The sequence below is a fragment of the Bacillus rossius genome, chromosome 11 (genome assembly GCF_032445375.1).
Source record: "Bacillus rossius redtenbacheri isolate Brsri chromosome 11, Brsri_v3, whole genome shotgun sequence".
Classification (NCBI taxonomy): domain Eukaryota; kingdom Metazoa; phylum Arthropoda; class Insecta; order Phasmatodea; family Bacillidae; genus Bacillus; species Bacillus rossius.
The window spans coordinates 57,798,111-57,815,144 of NC_086338.1; the positions used below are offsets into that span (position 1 = coordinate 57,798,111).

General features: G+C 35.3%; 1 protein-coding gene across 2 annotated transcripts in view; it reads right to left on the reverse strand.

The window, feature by feature from the left end:
• LOC134537094 (uncharacterized) overlaps positions 1 to 17,034 on the reverse strand; it is a 36,841-nt gene that overhangs the window by 14,380 nt on the left and 5,427 nt on the right. The window contains exons 3-11 of one of the 2 annotated variants that reach the window (XM_063377366.1): positions 16,594 to 16,694; positions 16,292 to 16,379; positions 16,124 to 16,187; positions 12,594 to 12,697; positions 7,010 to 7,126; positions 6,847 to 6,902; positions 6,162 to 6,246; positions 4,983 to 5,072; positions 3,881 to 3,958 (exon numbers count right to left, since the gene is read on the reverse strand). In XM_063377366.1, the coding sequence (XP_063233436.1) occupies positions 3,881 to 3,958; positions 4,983 to 5,072; positions 6,162 to 6,246; positions 6,847 to 6,902; positions 7,010 to 7,126; positions 12,594 to 12,697; positions 16,124 to 16,187; positions 16,292 to 16,379; positions 16,594 to 16,694 (783 nt within the window). Of the gene's footprint in view, positions 1 to 3,880; positions 3,959 to 4,982; positions 5,073 to 6,161; positions 6,247 to 6,846; positions 6,903 to 7,009; positions 7,127 to 12,593; positions 12,698 to 15,867; positions 16,018 to 16,123; positions 16,188 to 16,291; positions 16,380 to 16,593; positions 16,695 to 17,034 lie in introns of those variants that run through there. The other variant, XM_063377367.1, reaches the window with a different exon arrangement.

Genomic DNA, 17,034 nt, shown 5'->3' on the forward strand with positions numbered 1-17,034 from the left:
ATAAAAATAAAAATTATGTCTTCATTAATTACTGTAATTCCTTAATATTTAAATCTAGTTCTGGAGTACCACATGGTGGTAAGTTGTCACCTTTACTTTTTCATATATTCATTGATGACATCTGTCTTGTTCTCAATCACTCTACTAGTTTACAGTTTGCTGACAATTTAAAAATACTTTTGAAAAATATTACTCAAAATGGTTGTTTACTATTTCAAAAAGACATTAATGAAATTAATAAATGGTGCTAACTTAATCTTGTTACTCTCAACATAGATAAAACTAACATATGTAATATCCTTTACTAGGAAATATCTGCCTGTTAAATTTTATAACAAATTAGATAACACTCTAATTCTTAAATCCTTTTCTTTAAAAGACCTTGGTGTAAGTTTAGATTGTTAATTATATAATCATCAGCTTGTTAACTACTTAATCACATGTTCTGAAGAACTCTAGCTTTAATTAAATATATCACTGCTTATGCCACTAACTTTGATTCTATTATTTCACTCTATTTAGCATTAATATAGTCTAAATTAGATTATTGTTCAGTAGTTTGGAACAATATTTGTTGTATCCAAATGAGTCAAACTTGAAAACATTCAAAACAAATTAATCAAGCATATCACTCTAAAACAACTGCCCCAACCCAAATTAATTTTGCTTTCTGAACGTAGAGCTTACTTAGATTCTCCCTTCTGTTAATAGTTCCAAATTAAAAAGTACATATTTTCTTGACAATGCAGGACTTAAGAGTTCCCTAGGTCCACACTCGCCTTGATTCAACTCTGTGTACACTCAACAAAAATAATGGTATTGTTTTTAGACTGACTTCAAGTTTAAACAAATATAATAAAATTGAAAATAAAAAAAAATTCTTAAGTTTCTTATTAAAATGAAAATTACATTTCAAGAGATCATATTACTGTCTCAAACACTAGAAACCTTTTGCCTTATGGAAACCACTTGCTATTTATATTCTTATATGAAACCCTTTAACTTTCATTCATCCATACTTTTAATTTACAAACGTTATCCCGTCAAGAATCTTGTGTAATTATTATCATCCTGTTATTTTAATTTAATAATTGCAGAACGGTTATTGTATTTATATGTTTTTTATATGTTTATTTGTTTGCTTGTTCATCGTTCAGTTGTGTCCTGTTCTTGTGTTTTGTGTTTTTATGTCTTGCACACCCGAGAAGTCTTTTGACTGTTGAAGTGCATGTTACAAATGTAAATACATATTAAATACTGTGTGAACTGTGGCTGAAACTGGCAAGTGTTGTCCCCGGACACAACATCCATCGTTAGTCTGCGGAGAGAAGCAGGTCGCGCCGGAGGATCGGCCGGCCTGGCACGATGGCACATCTGCGAGCGTCTCAATCAGCCCGTCGCATCTCGGGCGGTCACACTGCCCCCCTCTGTTCTCCACCCGGCGGACGGCCGCACAGTCCCGTCGCTGTTCCCGGAGAGATCATTTCATTTTTTTTTGTTCCTCCGGTGTCCCTACACACACCGTGGCCACGAGCGCGTTCCAAATGTTGCAGCGTTGCGAGACTACTGCCCTCTGCGGCTTCGCAAAGTATTCTCACGCCGTGATATTTCTCGGTGACGCAGTAGATCAATCAAGGTCGCAGCGACCTAGTTTTTCATACTTGCATTTTGTCCTTGTGAATATTCTTGTAGATATTACTTACAGTTAATTATTTTATTTAAAAAAGATTTTTAAATATGGATTTTCTTGGCTTCTGGGTTGTAGCCGCGTTGAAGGTGACGATATCACCGACGTTTCAGTAAAATTTGCAGTCTGAGAGTCGAGTGTTTCCCGGTTGGCTGCAGCTGGGGGCCAATCAGGCAGGAGAACTTGCAGGTAACTGCTCCCTGATGATGGTGACTGCAATGTCCACTGAAACGTCGGTGATATCTTAGTCTTCGACGCAGCTACAACCCAGAAGTCAAGCAACCCCAGACAATGGCAGTGAAACCCTGCGATCTTGATTTTTAAGTATGTTTTTACTGAATGTCACTCTTATGGTTAGGTTACTATTTATGTTAAGTGTGATTTTCAGTACTCTATTGCATTTAAATATTCTTTTTGTGATTATTATTTTACGTATGAGGTTCATAGTGTATTTATGTTTCTAGAATGTAGGACAGTGGTTTCGGTAGAAATAAAAAAAGAAAGATAGAAGCACGACGCTGATGCGCCGAAATGATAGATGATACTTGATCGCATCCAGTGTTAGAGAGAGAGAGATCTTGGGAAGGCTCTCTGACCGGGGAATCACATAATGGTAATTGTAAGATTAATCGTTGTAGCCAATGGGAAGGCAGGTTTCCCGGACAAGTCCCCAGGTTTTACTGTTCTGTGTGTTCTTATCTCGTTAGTCGCCATTCAAGTACCGTGCCGAAAGAACGTGCAGAGATGGTGGCTCATACACAATATGTTATGAGTGCTTAGAGGCAGAACAATTTCATGTCTGGGTGCTGGGACCGAGCTGCAATTGAGTACCAACCAAAATTTTCAACCTTTTTTATTTTAAATGTTTTATTTAGAAATTAGATCCTGTGTTGAGACGATTGATGTTCATGTTGGCTAATCATCAGATTGTTACCTGCACTTGAGGTATTCCTAGTATTCACTTTTTCATTGTTAGCCTTTTCAGTAATATTTTGTACTTCATCTAAGTTTACTTAAGCTATACTAAGATTTAGTGATAATGTTTTTGGAGACTTATGTTGGTTCACTGCATATAGGGCGCAGTCGTACGCTTTTTACTGCCTTGTAACTCTTAATCCATATACTATGTCAGTATTAGATTTTCTTTTGTGAATATTTATTGTAAGGTGCTACTACTATCATTAGGTTTAAAAAATTTGTTTATGTACTCATTGTATCGCGTACTTGCAGTTGCACATGTTTTCAACCTCTTGTTTAGAATTATTGCGGAAGCGAAAATTTATTAAAGCTGCCTTGATGAGCTATTGTTAATGAATACTTGTTCTCTTTTTTTGTTATTGCCCCCCCCCCCCCCCCCCCCCCCCCAACTCAGCTCACACTCTGCATGCTCGTAAGAGAATGGGGCCTGCAACTCCAAATTTGATCATATGACAAAACAGCTATAAATCTGAACTGACACTTAAATGCAAACAGTGAATACAGTACATAATATCGAAACTCTAGTTAATAAAACTAAAATGACCTCAATTATTAAATTTTTAAAAATAATTGGAAATCAATTAATTAATCATAACGTTCGTCTGCATTTATACATGGGAAAAAGTATAAATTCTTGTAATACAGGAAGGGTAGGATAGAGGGGGGGGGGGAGGGGGGGGGGACTACTACATACGAAAACACTATGAAATCCATAAAAAAAAACGTGACATTTTTTTTCCAGTTTACATACATATAATCTTGTAAAAATTACCTTTCTTACTATGATTTTAGTCTGAACTTGAAACATAAGATATGGAATAATTTATGACCCAGAGCTACATAGCATTCATAAAAATATAAACAATAATCCTATCATTTTTACAAACAAATTTAATTAAGTAAAAACCCATGTAAGTTTAAAGTATATCATGCATGTGTCGTTTCTACATTGTCTATGCCATAAGCTGCTCCTCTAAATTATATTTTTATAAAAAAATAACGTTTCACATCCAAAGTAACAGTAAAACTTCGTGGTCTAGGTCACTGCTACAGTTATAGCTGCAAGTTCTGGGTTTGAGCAGCTTACAAGAGCCTTTTAAAAGTCAGTTCAGATTATTTTTGTGTCCCGTCAGCTACTCTGAGTAACTCTAATAAAGTAGAGAAATTAATAAAAACTAATTAACTAAAAAATAAACATGGTGAAACATTACTTACCCACATTGCATCATCCTCATAAAATACTGTCTGGTGATCTCTGTGACAGAATTCTTTCTTTCCCAACGACAGTACCACCTAAAAATAACATTTAATTTGTGTAAGAATACAGAAAGCCAGAACACAAATCAGCAATACTTATTAATTACATTAATATAAGCTAACTGTTAAGGTTAAAAAATCTTTTACACCCTAATAATTTTTTAGCATATTCCAATCCCTCAATTTAATTTTTAATCAAACTCATGATCTTTACTGTTACAAAGGAAAAAAAATTGCACCATTCGTTATCTCAGAGTATGTTATCTATTCTTAGCCATTACTGGCTACTACGTTAGAGGTATTGCTATTAAATTCATAGCTTTTCAGTTGTCTATTCTTAGCCACTGGCTAAGAATAGACAACTGAAAAGCTATGAATTTAATAGCAATACCTCTAACGTGGTTTTTAAATGTTGTATCATACATTTACAGAAGTGGATATCTTCCAAAACAAGCAGGAAAAGATGTTTAACTTCATAACACAAAATAATTGTTTTATGAATCATTGGAATGATAAGTCACCATAGCAAATTAGCGATTATAATCGATTATAGGCAAGTAATTATATACATCAAACAAAGTTACACATCATCATGAGAAAAGATAAATAATTACATGGAAAAAAAAAGTTGAATATGTGAGACAGAAAGTAAGAGTATAAATAATAATAAAAAAGTAAATCAGAAAAGTAAAAGAAGAATGGGGCAGTATGGCAGAGTTCAAGGAAAGAGAAGCAAAATGGAGGAACAGAGCCGTGTGAGGGGAAAAGGCAGAAACCAAAGCGGAGAAAGAAATTTAAGGCTAAGCATGTAAATGAGGCAAAGAGGGAAAAGACATTACCTAGATGGTCATTAAGAAAAAACCAATTCAAGAGAAATGGAAAAACTCGCAAAGAGCGTGGAAAAAAGGAATTCACACAGGATTTTTAGCGCAAAATTGCAAAAGGTAAAAAAAAGAGAAAACAATATTAAAATGTTAGAAGCATAATTTATGTTGTTAAACTGTGTTTTCAAATCACACAAAAAAAACTGTTCCTTTCACCACCAGAACAAGTGCCACACCTCGCTAGCATCATCTCTGTACTGCAGCTTTGTGTGGTCTGTGTTCTTGACACCCTGTACACGCACCGGACTCAAACCTGCGGCCAACTTCTGAAAACACCAAAAAGGAACACAAATCAACATAGACAATCACACGGCTGTCAATACTATACAACGTACTACAGTGAGAAATCTTTAATCAGCAACAGTTTGAAACAACGACAATACCAGATTAGCAATTTCGCGGATTATGTTACAGGAATATAATTTAACAGCAATACCAAAACAAAATTTATTTACAGTACAATGGTATTTAAAACAAGTTGTAATAACCTGCGCTAAAAGAAAAAAAAAATTCAGATTTGCTACAGTCTTCTTCAAAAAATTATGGAACTGTACCCGTGAATTGTAAGCTGCTAGACAACAGGAAAAAACGGCACTGAAATGAAACAGGGCTGTAATGCCACCTGGCAGCTGAACGTGAGCAGCTCTATCGGTGCCGGATCATGGAATGTGTCCAATCACAGACTGCCGGATTAAATACCATTTGACTGTAATAATATGCTGTTATATACAGCCCCCTCCCCCCCCCCCCCGCCCCGTTTCAACTGTCATGGGTTCAAAACAAGAACCGGCTCCACACACCAGTGATAAATGTTTTGCAAGCGTGGGTGTAAAAGTCAGATCACGGGAGAAAGAAAATTTAGAGATTTAGAGAGAGCTATCACGTACTGTATTAATAAACAAGTAACTGATCCTAGGGACGTTACATGCTGGAGTGAATAAACTATCCTGAGGAAAAGGTAATAGTCGGTGTTTCATCACGCAAACCTTCCCGTGCTAAGTGTCAGTCGAAAACTTTAAGCACTGGAGGGCCAGAAAGTGGCTGTTCAACACCTTCAGAAAATTCCTAAACTGTATGACTATGCACTAAAACACCATCTGAGAAAAAAACCTTGTTCAAAATCTAGTGGCACTGTGGAGCATGAAATTTTCTCCTTCAATTACTATCACTGATGAATTTTAATGACTTTTCCAAGCTTACAATAAATTCCCTGACCAATTTCAACTTACCTGCCTTTCCTAATTGTTGAAAACCCTGTTGTACCTTATTTCTAATGAACAAAGAATCTTTGTATTCTTCCCAAAATTACAAGTTAATTGTGGTTTGATATTTTCGGTGATTGACGCACTACTTACCTGCACAACTCCCTGAGAATCAGTCCTGAAGTTGAAGTCTCCGAACAGGAAGAATGGCGCTATCCCGTTGCTGTCATTGTGAAACCTAGAAAGCCAAGAAGTCACAACTGGAATATCTCGATAATGAACTCTATTTATTACTCACCGTAGCGTACTGACTGCAAAAGAGAAACTTCCGACTTGGCTAGGAGTACCCACAAATCAGTCGTCGTGACTACCGGATCAACTGATTCCACAAATATGCTCAAAATTAAAACATTTACTACCTCGTGGTAGTTACAATAGTTAGTATGTAATAAACATAGGTGTGAATATGTTGCCATTTTTATAAAAAAAAAACCTCCATACAAATAAACTAAGTTAACAGCTAAAATCAGGAATTTTTTTCTACTTGGTTTCACACAGAAATGATTATGACGATGGGATTTCCACAACTACACTAGGTTATACAGTTTGAAAACCACCCTATAAACTTCAAAAAAAGTTTTACATAATCATGTTTTGTGATCAATGGTTTAATTCATGGCATTGAATTTTCCCCTCAAAATCCTAGCTTGAAAATGTTAAATATTCTAATGGTTTAATTTTCAATGCCTGATTACGTGAGTTTATATGTTGGTTAATAATGTTAAAATTATGTACTCTGCCAAACTCTTCTCTAAGGTGTGTACAATATTTCACTAACCTGTCTAAAGTGTGTTCCAAAGCTCGCCTTCTATTCTTACAATACACAGATGGAAACTGCAACATGGAAAAAAAAAAAAAAAAGATTATGCACACTAACTGTGTTAAAATACAGACAGATAAATAAAGTTCATGTCACAGCCGACAGAAACCCACTATATTACCGATTCCATGGAGACGAAATTTGATGCATCATGGAATAAATGTATGTTGATAAGATCAAAAACAGTTCCGTTGAGATTCCACCTCGTGCGAAGGAAACCTTTACGAGACCATTTGCACTGAAAGAAAAATAAAGTCGATTAATCCACAGCATAAACAAACATTCATAACAAAGCTGCAAAGGAAATTATGTCAGTAATAATTACATGTCCACAGAATTACTTTAAGGATAAAATTTTAAGTTATTTGAGGACTACCTACTGCCATCTTTACAAAATGGCAAACTGGCTGAGACTCATAGAGCTCCAGTGCTGGACATTATATCCAATATCTTTGCATTTAAAAAAAAAGTATTTGATTACAAATAAAGCCTTTACTGCTGCCTATACAAAATAATAATTTTTTCTTCTAAAACTCAAAATTATGAAATGTTTAATTTGCCTGACAAAGTAAGTTGTATGGGCTAGAGCAGTAATAAAGTTCATTTTTTATTATTATGCATTAAATATTATATGGTTACCACTCAAACTCCTATCTACAGGTGCATTACAAAAAAAAAAAAAAGACAGAACACTAGTTTAGACCCAGAGGGGTGTGGGGTGAGTTGATGGGGGGGGGGGGGGGGAGGTGGTGGGGGCGACAGCCCCTCCCAAACTCATAATTTGTAATTTTTTTTTTTTTTAGGTTGTATTAATGTTTACTCAAATACTTCAATTCATGTGTTTGACGAATACAGCAAAGTATTTTTGGCGCATGTACACGATGAAATTATTTAGGCTGATATTAAAATCATAATAATGTATGCCTGACTTTTTTAAAAATTTGGCAAATAACGAATAAAATATATCTGGTGCAAAAATTAACACCAAAGCAGTAATATCCAATACTTAACGTATATGGCGAAACATTCGTAGAAATTCTAATCATAAAGAATAATGAAGTTGAAATATAATAACTTGACATGCATAGAGAAGCCAAGGCCATAACGCTATGAAACAAATGGCATTTTGATTTTTTTTTTCAATTTTCTTATCATTAATAATTAATCAATTTTAGTGAATGGAAAATAGCTTATCAAAACGTTAGAGGTCTTAGAACCAAATCCATAGAATTTTTTTCGAAAGCCTTATAAACACTCAATATGACAATTTGTCTGATTGAAACTTGGTTCAATGATTATAGTATCAACTCACACTATTTCACGGACAATTATTTAATGATGAGGTGGTGTTGTCTTGACTGCAGTCAATAAACAGAAATTCTTATCTGTTCAGTCCTCACAGAACTATGATTAGCCCAGAATAGAAGCGGTTTGGATAAAATTAAAACCACTCCAGACAATTTCTTGACACTAGGTAATATTTATCTTCCTCCAAAAAAACAAATGCTAATACAGTACTTATGCAATGGATTTTGAAGCCCATATCTCTCCCTCTATATCACTATATATATCTCTCTATGTATCAATGTTTCTATTTATATCTCAATATATCTCCCTATCTGTACCCCTATCTCTCCTTTTATATATCTGTATCTCCCCTTCTATCTATCTCTCTATGTCTATATCTTCCTATCTATATCTTTATCTTTACAAAACAGAAGATGAACACAAAAACATATATCGCACTGTCGAAGTAATAGAGCCATATCTCAAAAAATGTGAATTTGAGTTAAGATTGCCAATGGAAACAACATCTGCCAAACTTACCAATGTAATAAGGCCATACCTGAATTTTGAAAAATAACGGTCAAAACACGATGTTGCGATGGACGCAAGTCTGAAACTTAACTATGTTATTGCAATAATATAGCCTCTTGTTTAACTATGTTAAAAGTTTCTACTTTTGACATGTGGCCGTATTACTTTGACAGTACGATATATATATTGTCGCGGTTGGAAATTTTGCAGGGTTTTTGAAATTAAATTTGGGGACTTTACTGACGGGACTCTGGGCTGGCTGCTCTGTTCACTCGTCGGCGCAAGTGGCGTGAACAAGTAATTGGGGCACGGGGCCGGCGCGGCGCACTGCTGGCTTGCAGATTGCACATCTTTTGTTTTTTTGTTTGTTCGGCCGCGCGCTGTCGTAACAGGCCGCCCGGTGTGGCCTGTACGTCGGGGTAGAGGGGGGTAGCCTTCTCAGCTGTCCTGGTTAGTTGCTTAGTAAATATGGCTTCAATAATCAGCGTTTGTTATGCTAGGCGCGGCGGTGCGCGCGAATTTAAGCGCAAGTGAGTGTTATCTCGGGGCTTACTCAGGCGTAGGATATGCTTCTCTCCAGTGGTATCGAGTCGTTTAGTTAGTTCGTTCGGGATGTAATCGTCTTTAAGCTCACTCTGGCGGAGGCTATGCCTCTCGTCAGGGGTCACGAGTCATTAGAGTCATAGTTTGGAAATGTAATGTTCGTTCGGGTTGTCAAAGGCAGGATAGGCCCCTATGTTAATTTTAAAGTAAGGGATCAAGAGATGTTCTGCTTATTGGAAAATGTGAGTATTGAATTTTCTTTGTTTTAATTTTAATTATAAATTATGGTGTAATGTATTAGGACGGATTAGGGAACAACTTAGTGAAGTTCTCTTTCTCTCTCTTGTATGGTCATTCAGTAGTCAAGTACTGAAGAGATTGTTGTCGTATTTTAATCACTATCTGTACATGTTCTTGGAGACTGATTTTGCTTCTTTAAATTTAAAAATAATGTCATTTTCATTTAGTATTAAGTTATTTTTAAAAATCTCCTTTAGTTCACCACTCACCAGACATACAGTAACGGATGACGAACCTATTCACTTCGATCCTAGGTACATTAAAGTGTGTTATTAAGTTAAGAGGAATTGCGATTAATGCCTTTCGCAAATTATAAGTTGAGGCAAAGCGAGTATGTACTGAGTTACGCCCCCCCCCCCCCCCCCCACAGGAAGTTAAAGAAACCTCAATATAGTTTTCGATGGATTTAATTGTGTTTAATTGGATGGAATATTTATTAAACTATTTTATTTATTCTATTATTTAAGATTTGTAAATGTGTGTGTGACAATATATATATAAAAATAACCATCTATATTTTTATCTATCTTTTAACCTGTCACAGGTGTGACATGGGTATATAAAAACATGCGTGTATTTGACTGCACCGTTGTGTTAAAATTTCAAAGCAATCGGTGAAGAACTTTAGGAGATTTAAGATTTTGAACGAAGGAACATTCACATTTTTATTTATATAGATATCACAAAGTCCTTTGAGAAAATAACAATGTTAACTTATAAATGCAAAAAAAAAATAATAATTCCTTGCATGACTAAACCTTCTTTCAGATAAATTCCTACTGTCCAGAATCATCTAACCCACAAGTACAATGTCAATCCGAAATTTGTAACTCTAACATTTAATTTCATCACAAATTACAATTACTTTATAAACTGAATGAAAAGGCAGTAAAAAATACACTTTTTCATTTTAAAGGTGAGATACAAAAATACAAACAACTTAAACCGCACAAACATAAACAGTTGTTTGTCGCAGAAGTATAAAAACAAAAGAATATTTACAATACCCACATTTATTCATTACTTACACATAATCAGTCCTTATTAAAGAGTTTTTTAGATTGCTTGGTTAATTTAAGGACCATTATTCAATGAAGGAGAAAAAAAAAAACCTAAGGATTTTTTGAGGATGCTAAGGAGGCTTGTGAACCCTGCCGCGCATTGCGAGAGACACGAACACTGAAGACAAGTGTCCGGGGAAGGAGCCAGGTTGCTCGTTGTGATTGCTGCCGGCTGTGCAAACGCGACTATCGGACGGGGTCCCGATGGCTGCCTAATCAGCGCCGCGCCTGATAAGAGGCAGGAGACTGGAAGGAGCGATACACCGCGCGGCAGGAAGTGCACGGCTTCAGTTCCCCGGCGCGCTGGCGATAGGCGAGGAGTCGACCGGGGCCGGACGCTCAAGGCGACGAAGGTCCACTCGTCTCGGGAGTCCGCGAGCGGCCAACCATTTTGAATTGAATAATTTGACTGTCAATTCTCGTGGATGCTACAGAAATTATTATTTTATTTATTTATTTATTAATATTGTAACATGCCCACCAACAGCCGAGGACTTAAGCGGTGGGCACGACACATATATACAAGGACAACATATAAACAATACAAACAAAATACAAACAAACAAGTAAAGTTAAAATAAGTATAACTATTAAAAATAAACATCAAAATATAAAATGCATACAAATAAATACAAAACATAGACAATACAGTATAATGAAATTACTAATTGCAGGCTTAAGTAAAAATTAATTAAAAAAAAAATACATTATATAGAATCTTAGAATTACCAAACTTTTCCCTGTTTTCCAGAAATTTAAGAGAAAAAATCCCCTGACTTTCTTTTGAAGTACACACCATAAATATTAACGTGCATATGATTAAATGTAATATAAAAATTTCAACATGAGGTAAAATAAGTTTTTTTTGGTATTATTTTGACGGCAGAATTGCGAATGCTGCAAAAACGGTTAATATTTATTTCAATATGTTGATATTCTACACTTCAAATAATTTTAATTATCTTTTATTGATAGATATACAGGAAGTAAACCTCATTTACAAAAATTTAAATAAAAAGTAACACGCATGAAGACAAGATTTATCCAGAAATTTTAGTTTGGTTTTCTGCGCCATAGTACATACATGCTTTTAATATGTAACTTATAATCTGTGATGATGGTTAAACATATTAAAAATACTCTTATTTTTAAGTTGAATCAACAAAAGGATTTTCAAATTAAAATGTTACAGGTTTTAGGAAATCCTAGTGGCAAATCATACAAAAAAAAAAAAAAAACAGAAATCTTCCACACTAAGTCAATATACTACATATTTTAGACTTAAAGGTTCTGTGGAAAAATTCCAGCCAAACCCCAGACATGTATAGCTGTATATACTGTGAATTTATGTAATTATGTTACATACTGTGTTAGCTACCCTTTCAACAGCTTAAAAAAGTACGTATTAAACATGCAGTGTCACGTAACACCAAAAATAAAATTGTATCATAACAATAGAGTGAAATGTTGCAGAGCAATATTAATTTAAACTATAGCATGATGAATTCAATGTGAAGGGGCCTATTACATTTATAAAACTTGGTGAGAATTTAAGTTAACATGTAAATGTTATAAAATCCAAATGTATATTGATGAACTATCATTCCCAGCTTTGATCTGCTAAGGCTCATTGTTTTATGGCAGTGACACAGACATTGTAAAAATGAAAATTGTGACATTATGAATACTTAGTTTATATCAATGAAACAAAATGGGTAACAGGACAATCATTCAAATCAACTTGCAAAATGTAACTACATAACTTCTCGGGCAATCCTTCTCAGCTGCATTGCACCAGTTCGTGTGAATGTGTGGAACATTGTTAACAAAAATTAAATATTTGTTGAGACATCAATTTTAAAACTTGACCATTGCAATTGAGAAGGATACTACAACAAATACATAACATCTCAAATATTATTATTTAACTCAAATGTGTTTACATAAAAAAAGCTGATATAACTTAAAAGTTCAATTTCTTACCTCTGGAAAAAAATCCTGTGGGAATTTGGATTTTTCTTTGCTACTGACAGCTTCAATGTTACCACAATGAACCTCTTTCCCCGTGGCTTCGACAAAGGTCTTGGCTGGAACGCACGCACAATGTTACATTGCATCGTATTGTGGAACACAAGCAAACACAGCATGCACATCAGTCACAGACTCGTAGTTAAATAATCAATGACAAATGGATGTAAAAAACCATTAAATTACCTTCAAATATTTCAAAGAAAACCACTTAACAAATTATAGGTGCAGGGATAACAAGTTACAGAAAACTGTAATAGCAAGCTATTAGCTTATGTTATTATCAATGCTAATTTTAAATGATCCGCAACAAACAACTTTACTGTGTTTTTAACACAGGGGATTTTTGTCTTTTATGTTTAGAGAGGAATATTTTTATACAAACCTTTTGCGTGTTTTTTTTTTAAAACCATCAAAATTAAATCATATATTCAAGAATAGTGACTAATAGCCATTTATTATTTTAGAAAATTGAATTGCCACTGACGAAAGCTAGTGCGGATATATTTTCACGTATAGCTAAAAGTTGATAATAGTTCAATAATATTTCTATGTAAATATACGATACAAAACTTGTAAATGTGTGGATGCCTACAGAGAATTCCAGAGTCCGACTTCTGGCGAAAAGTCAAATATCAACATTGTCAAGAGAATGAAAAGCTTCCTAGGACCAAGTGGATGAACAGTGGCAATGTGAAAATGGATCGAGCTCAACATCTCGTCAAGACGGGGTCATTACAGCCGACGAAAGGAGACGAGATGCCACAGAAGCATTGACCGACTGCGCGGGAGAAGAAACGGGAGTACCTCGAGAAAAACCACCGACCACGACTTTCGCGAGACATGAATACGCATGGTAAATCTTTACATCAAGAACACTCTGCACAGACAGAATAAAATCAACAAACAGATACAAAGCATGTATATATATAGTTCATCTCGTTATTTTAAATAATGTAATTGAAGGTCTCGTGTACATTTAGTAGCATACAATGCACCAATCCCATAAAAAGCTGCCACATGAAACAAATTCTGCCAAACTGTTTGCTGAAAGATAACTATTAGTTTTAAAACTGCGAATGCTCCTGAAACGGGGAGTAGCCCCGACGCGTCCCCCCTCGCGAGACTGCCGCCCGTGACTTGGCACCGGCGCCTGGCATCGCTCCAGAGCTCCAACATCTCTAAACACACCGCTTCCTTCCGCTGCTTCGCCCGAGCGCTCGGGACAGCTGGGTGGCCGCTGGCCCTCCACAACAAACACTCACCTTCGTACCACTTCTCTGTAATCCCTACTAGTGTTACGGATGCGAAAATGTGTTTTTCCTTCTTTCCTGCAGCAACGGAGCAACGGATCAACATATAGATAGCTTATGGGCCAGAGAGTGGCTTCTCAACCCGAAATAAAATTACGTAATGCAAAAAAAAAATATTCCTGAAATACAACAAAAAGGAAGTTGAATTGGAATAAAACAGTTTGTCTGAAAGCGGACTTCAAACCACTTAAGCACTAACTCGATGCTTAAATAAATTAAAATCATAGCGGATTTGGAATAAAAGTCATGGAAGTAATTTAAAAAAAAAAAAAAAAAAAAAAACTATATTTTAATTCTGTTTTCATTCATAACATCCCTAAGGGAGTGAAAAAGGGGTAAATTCAGTTTTATAATAGATAATCATAGGAGGTAGGTCACTGACAAACAGTGAGTTTGTGTCATTTTGCTTTGTCTGCCACACTGTCATATAGTAAGGTCTTGCAACTTCCTATCCTTCTCCTTGGCGAGACCTATCTGCTCGGGGCTGCTACTAAACTAAAGGCACTAATAACAGTTTAGTTTAGAACTTCGTCAATAGATGGTGTTGCTTTGAATTTGTAACACGCTATCGTTTGTTGCGGCAGTTGCGTCCGACACGTCTTGCCAAGGGGTTACCTGCCTTTGCACAGGGAAATGACAATCCTGTCTGCCTGAGGTCTCACCTCGCTTCCCACACAGTAAACTGCGATCCACCGGGAATAAAAACCCCAAAAATCACGGCATGGGCTGTGTTCATCTCGCCCCCACGAAGGTTCCATTTTTTTGCAAAGGAAACTGGGCCACACAATATTAACAGGTAAAAAATTCCTGTCATAGTATTGCTACGCCACTTTGAAACAACAATATAAAGCAATGAAAACACCAAAATGAAGACATGTTTCTCTCAAAAATATGCAAGCAATCACAAGACCACACTAACCTGCACAAAAAGCAATTATAAAGAAAACCACATGGCAGCCTGATATCATCTGACAACATAAATTACCTGATAATCATGCATGCTTATGAGAAGCGATCCATAACTAAGCCAACCATGCAATTCACCCAACATGGCGCTGCTTGCAGATGCATGTACGTACAAGTAAGATGTTCTAAAATTTCAAAAACGGCAACTGCTATTTTGATAACAGGGTACAATTTATTTTTCTAAACAAAGCAGCAATGGAAGCCAATTGTAACAAAACATGTGCAGCAAAACAGGATAGGTAATGCGTGAGCAGCGAATACAGCTAAATGTAATTTAATTAACACAATTTCCAGTGTAACGGCTAAGCAGGAACATCATTTTGTAGTGTCCAATAATAAACGATATGGAATGATGTGAGTAAAGCAATCATTAATAACGTTCAACATAAAAATTTAAGAGTTACTTTGAATATTGAGGCAGAGTTTTTACAGTACGTCTTCCAAATGAAATTTTTTAAACATTTAGATTTTAATATACAATTAGAATACTGGTATGTGTGTGTTATTGTAGTGTTGTAAACTACTGTGATGGAACATTTTTCAACTAGTAATATCCTAAACACATACTCTAGGAAGTAGGAATATGTACTGAAATAAAATGGCTTCTCAACCTGAAATAAAATGACCTGATGAAAAAAAAAAAAAATTTGCAATACAATAAATACGAAGTTGAATCAAAATAAAATTGTTTGTCTGAAAGTGGACTTCGAACCACATAAGTACTGACTCGATGCTTAAATAAATTGAAATCATGGCGGATTTGGAATAAAAGACGTGAAAGTCATTTTAAAACTACAACTATATTTTAATTCCGTTTTCATTCATAACATCTTAGAAGTATACAAATGTTAGTAGTTGTGCATTGTGGTCAAAGTTACAACTCTGATTACGCCCTATGCCCTAGGTGTTAGTGCATAGCGTTCTCCCGCGTAAGGTAAAGGAATGCATACCTGAGCAGACGTGAAACAACATTCACAATGAAACTTATATTTTGGAGCTCCATGAAGGGGCCTGGGTCTAATGTTTTTGGAACTGTGTGGTTTGCACATCGTTACATGGCCTTAAGAAGATAAAATACGTGCCAAACTATGTATTAGATCCTGAAAAAAACACCGCTCTTCATTCACTGCCGAGAAAAAAAACAATGCATTATAAAAAAAAGGTGCAAAAAAAAAACATGCTGACACACAGCAAAAATTTGTTTACCTGCAAAATCCCAAACTAAGACATCTGTTATTGACTCGTGGATAAAATACAAGTTTCCCAAAGCCTGGAACAAAGAAACGATCCCTCTGACATTTGCTCAAGAAAAAATATTTAAAAAAAGCAGCAACGTACTAAATTTATAGAATGGCAACACTTCGGATACTGTACCGTAAAATTTTCAGCTGATGAGTAGTCTTCGTCGAGATAAACGTGAACTTTGTCAAACAGCCGAAGCTCTTCACTGTTCATCAGTAACCTGAAATTTAAAAAAAAATTGAATTTAAGATATACACAAAAAAAGATTAAGGAAACTACAAATTAGACACAATTTATTCATTTAAGAAAAAAATGTAGGTAAATGAAATTCAAATGTTTCAAAATCTATCAGAGAAAATAAAAATTTTTCTAATTACTTCCAGCTCTGTTGCAATGGTTAGTCGCATAGTGACTTGACATCTAAGTATACGCACCTTACAAAGTATTCAACATTCTTCATGCTCCTTTCATAATTCTTGCCGCCCACCTCTTGACAGTGCAGCGCTAAAAATTTCGGTTCGAGCCTCGAAACAGTCTAGAAAATGAATGATTAATAATTAATTACAAAAACTAATAGTGTTAGGACATACCAAATCATGGCAAAAGAGTTATTTGTTTCACATTCAACAAGTACGTCTAATGTATAATATGCTAAATTTGCTTCATGAAAACATTTACCTGAACTTAATTTTACCATTTTTATGTGTACACAATACACTAATTTCTCTAGACAGGAACTATGTAAGTATATTATATTTTAAGGAGGTAAACATGTTTTTTTTTTAAATTTCTTCAATTTATGTAAATCACAATTCATGCGCATATATTTTTCATGTCATGAATTGTCATGTTCTACATCCCGGAGTTTCTACTCC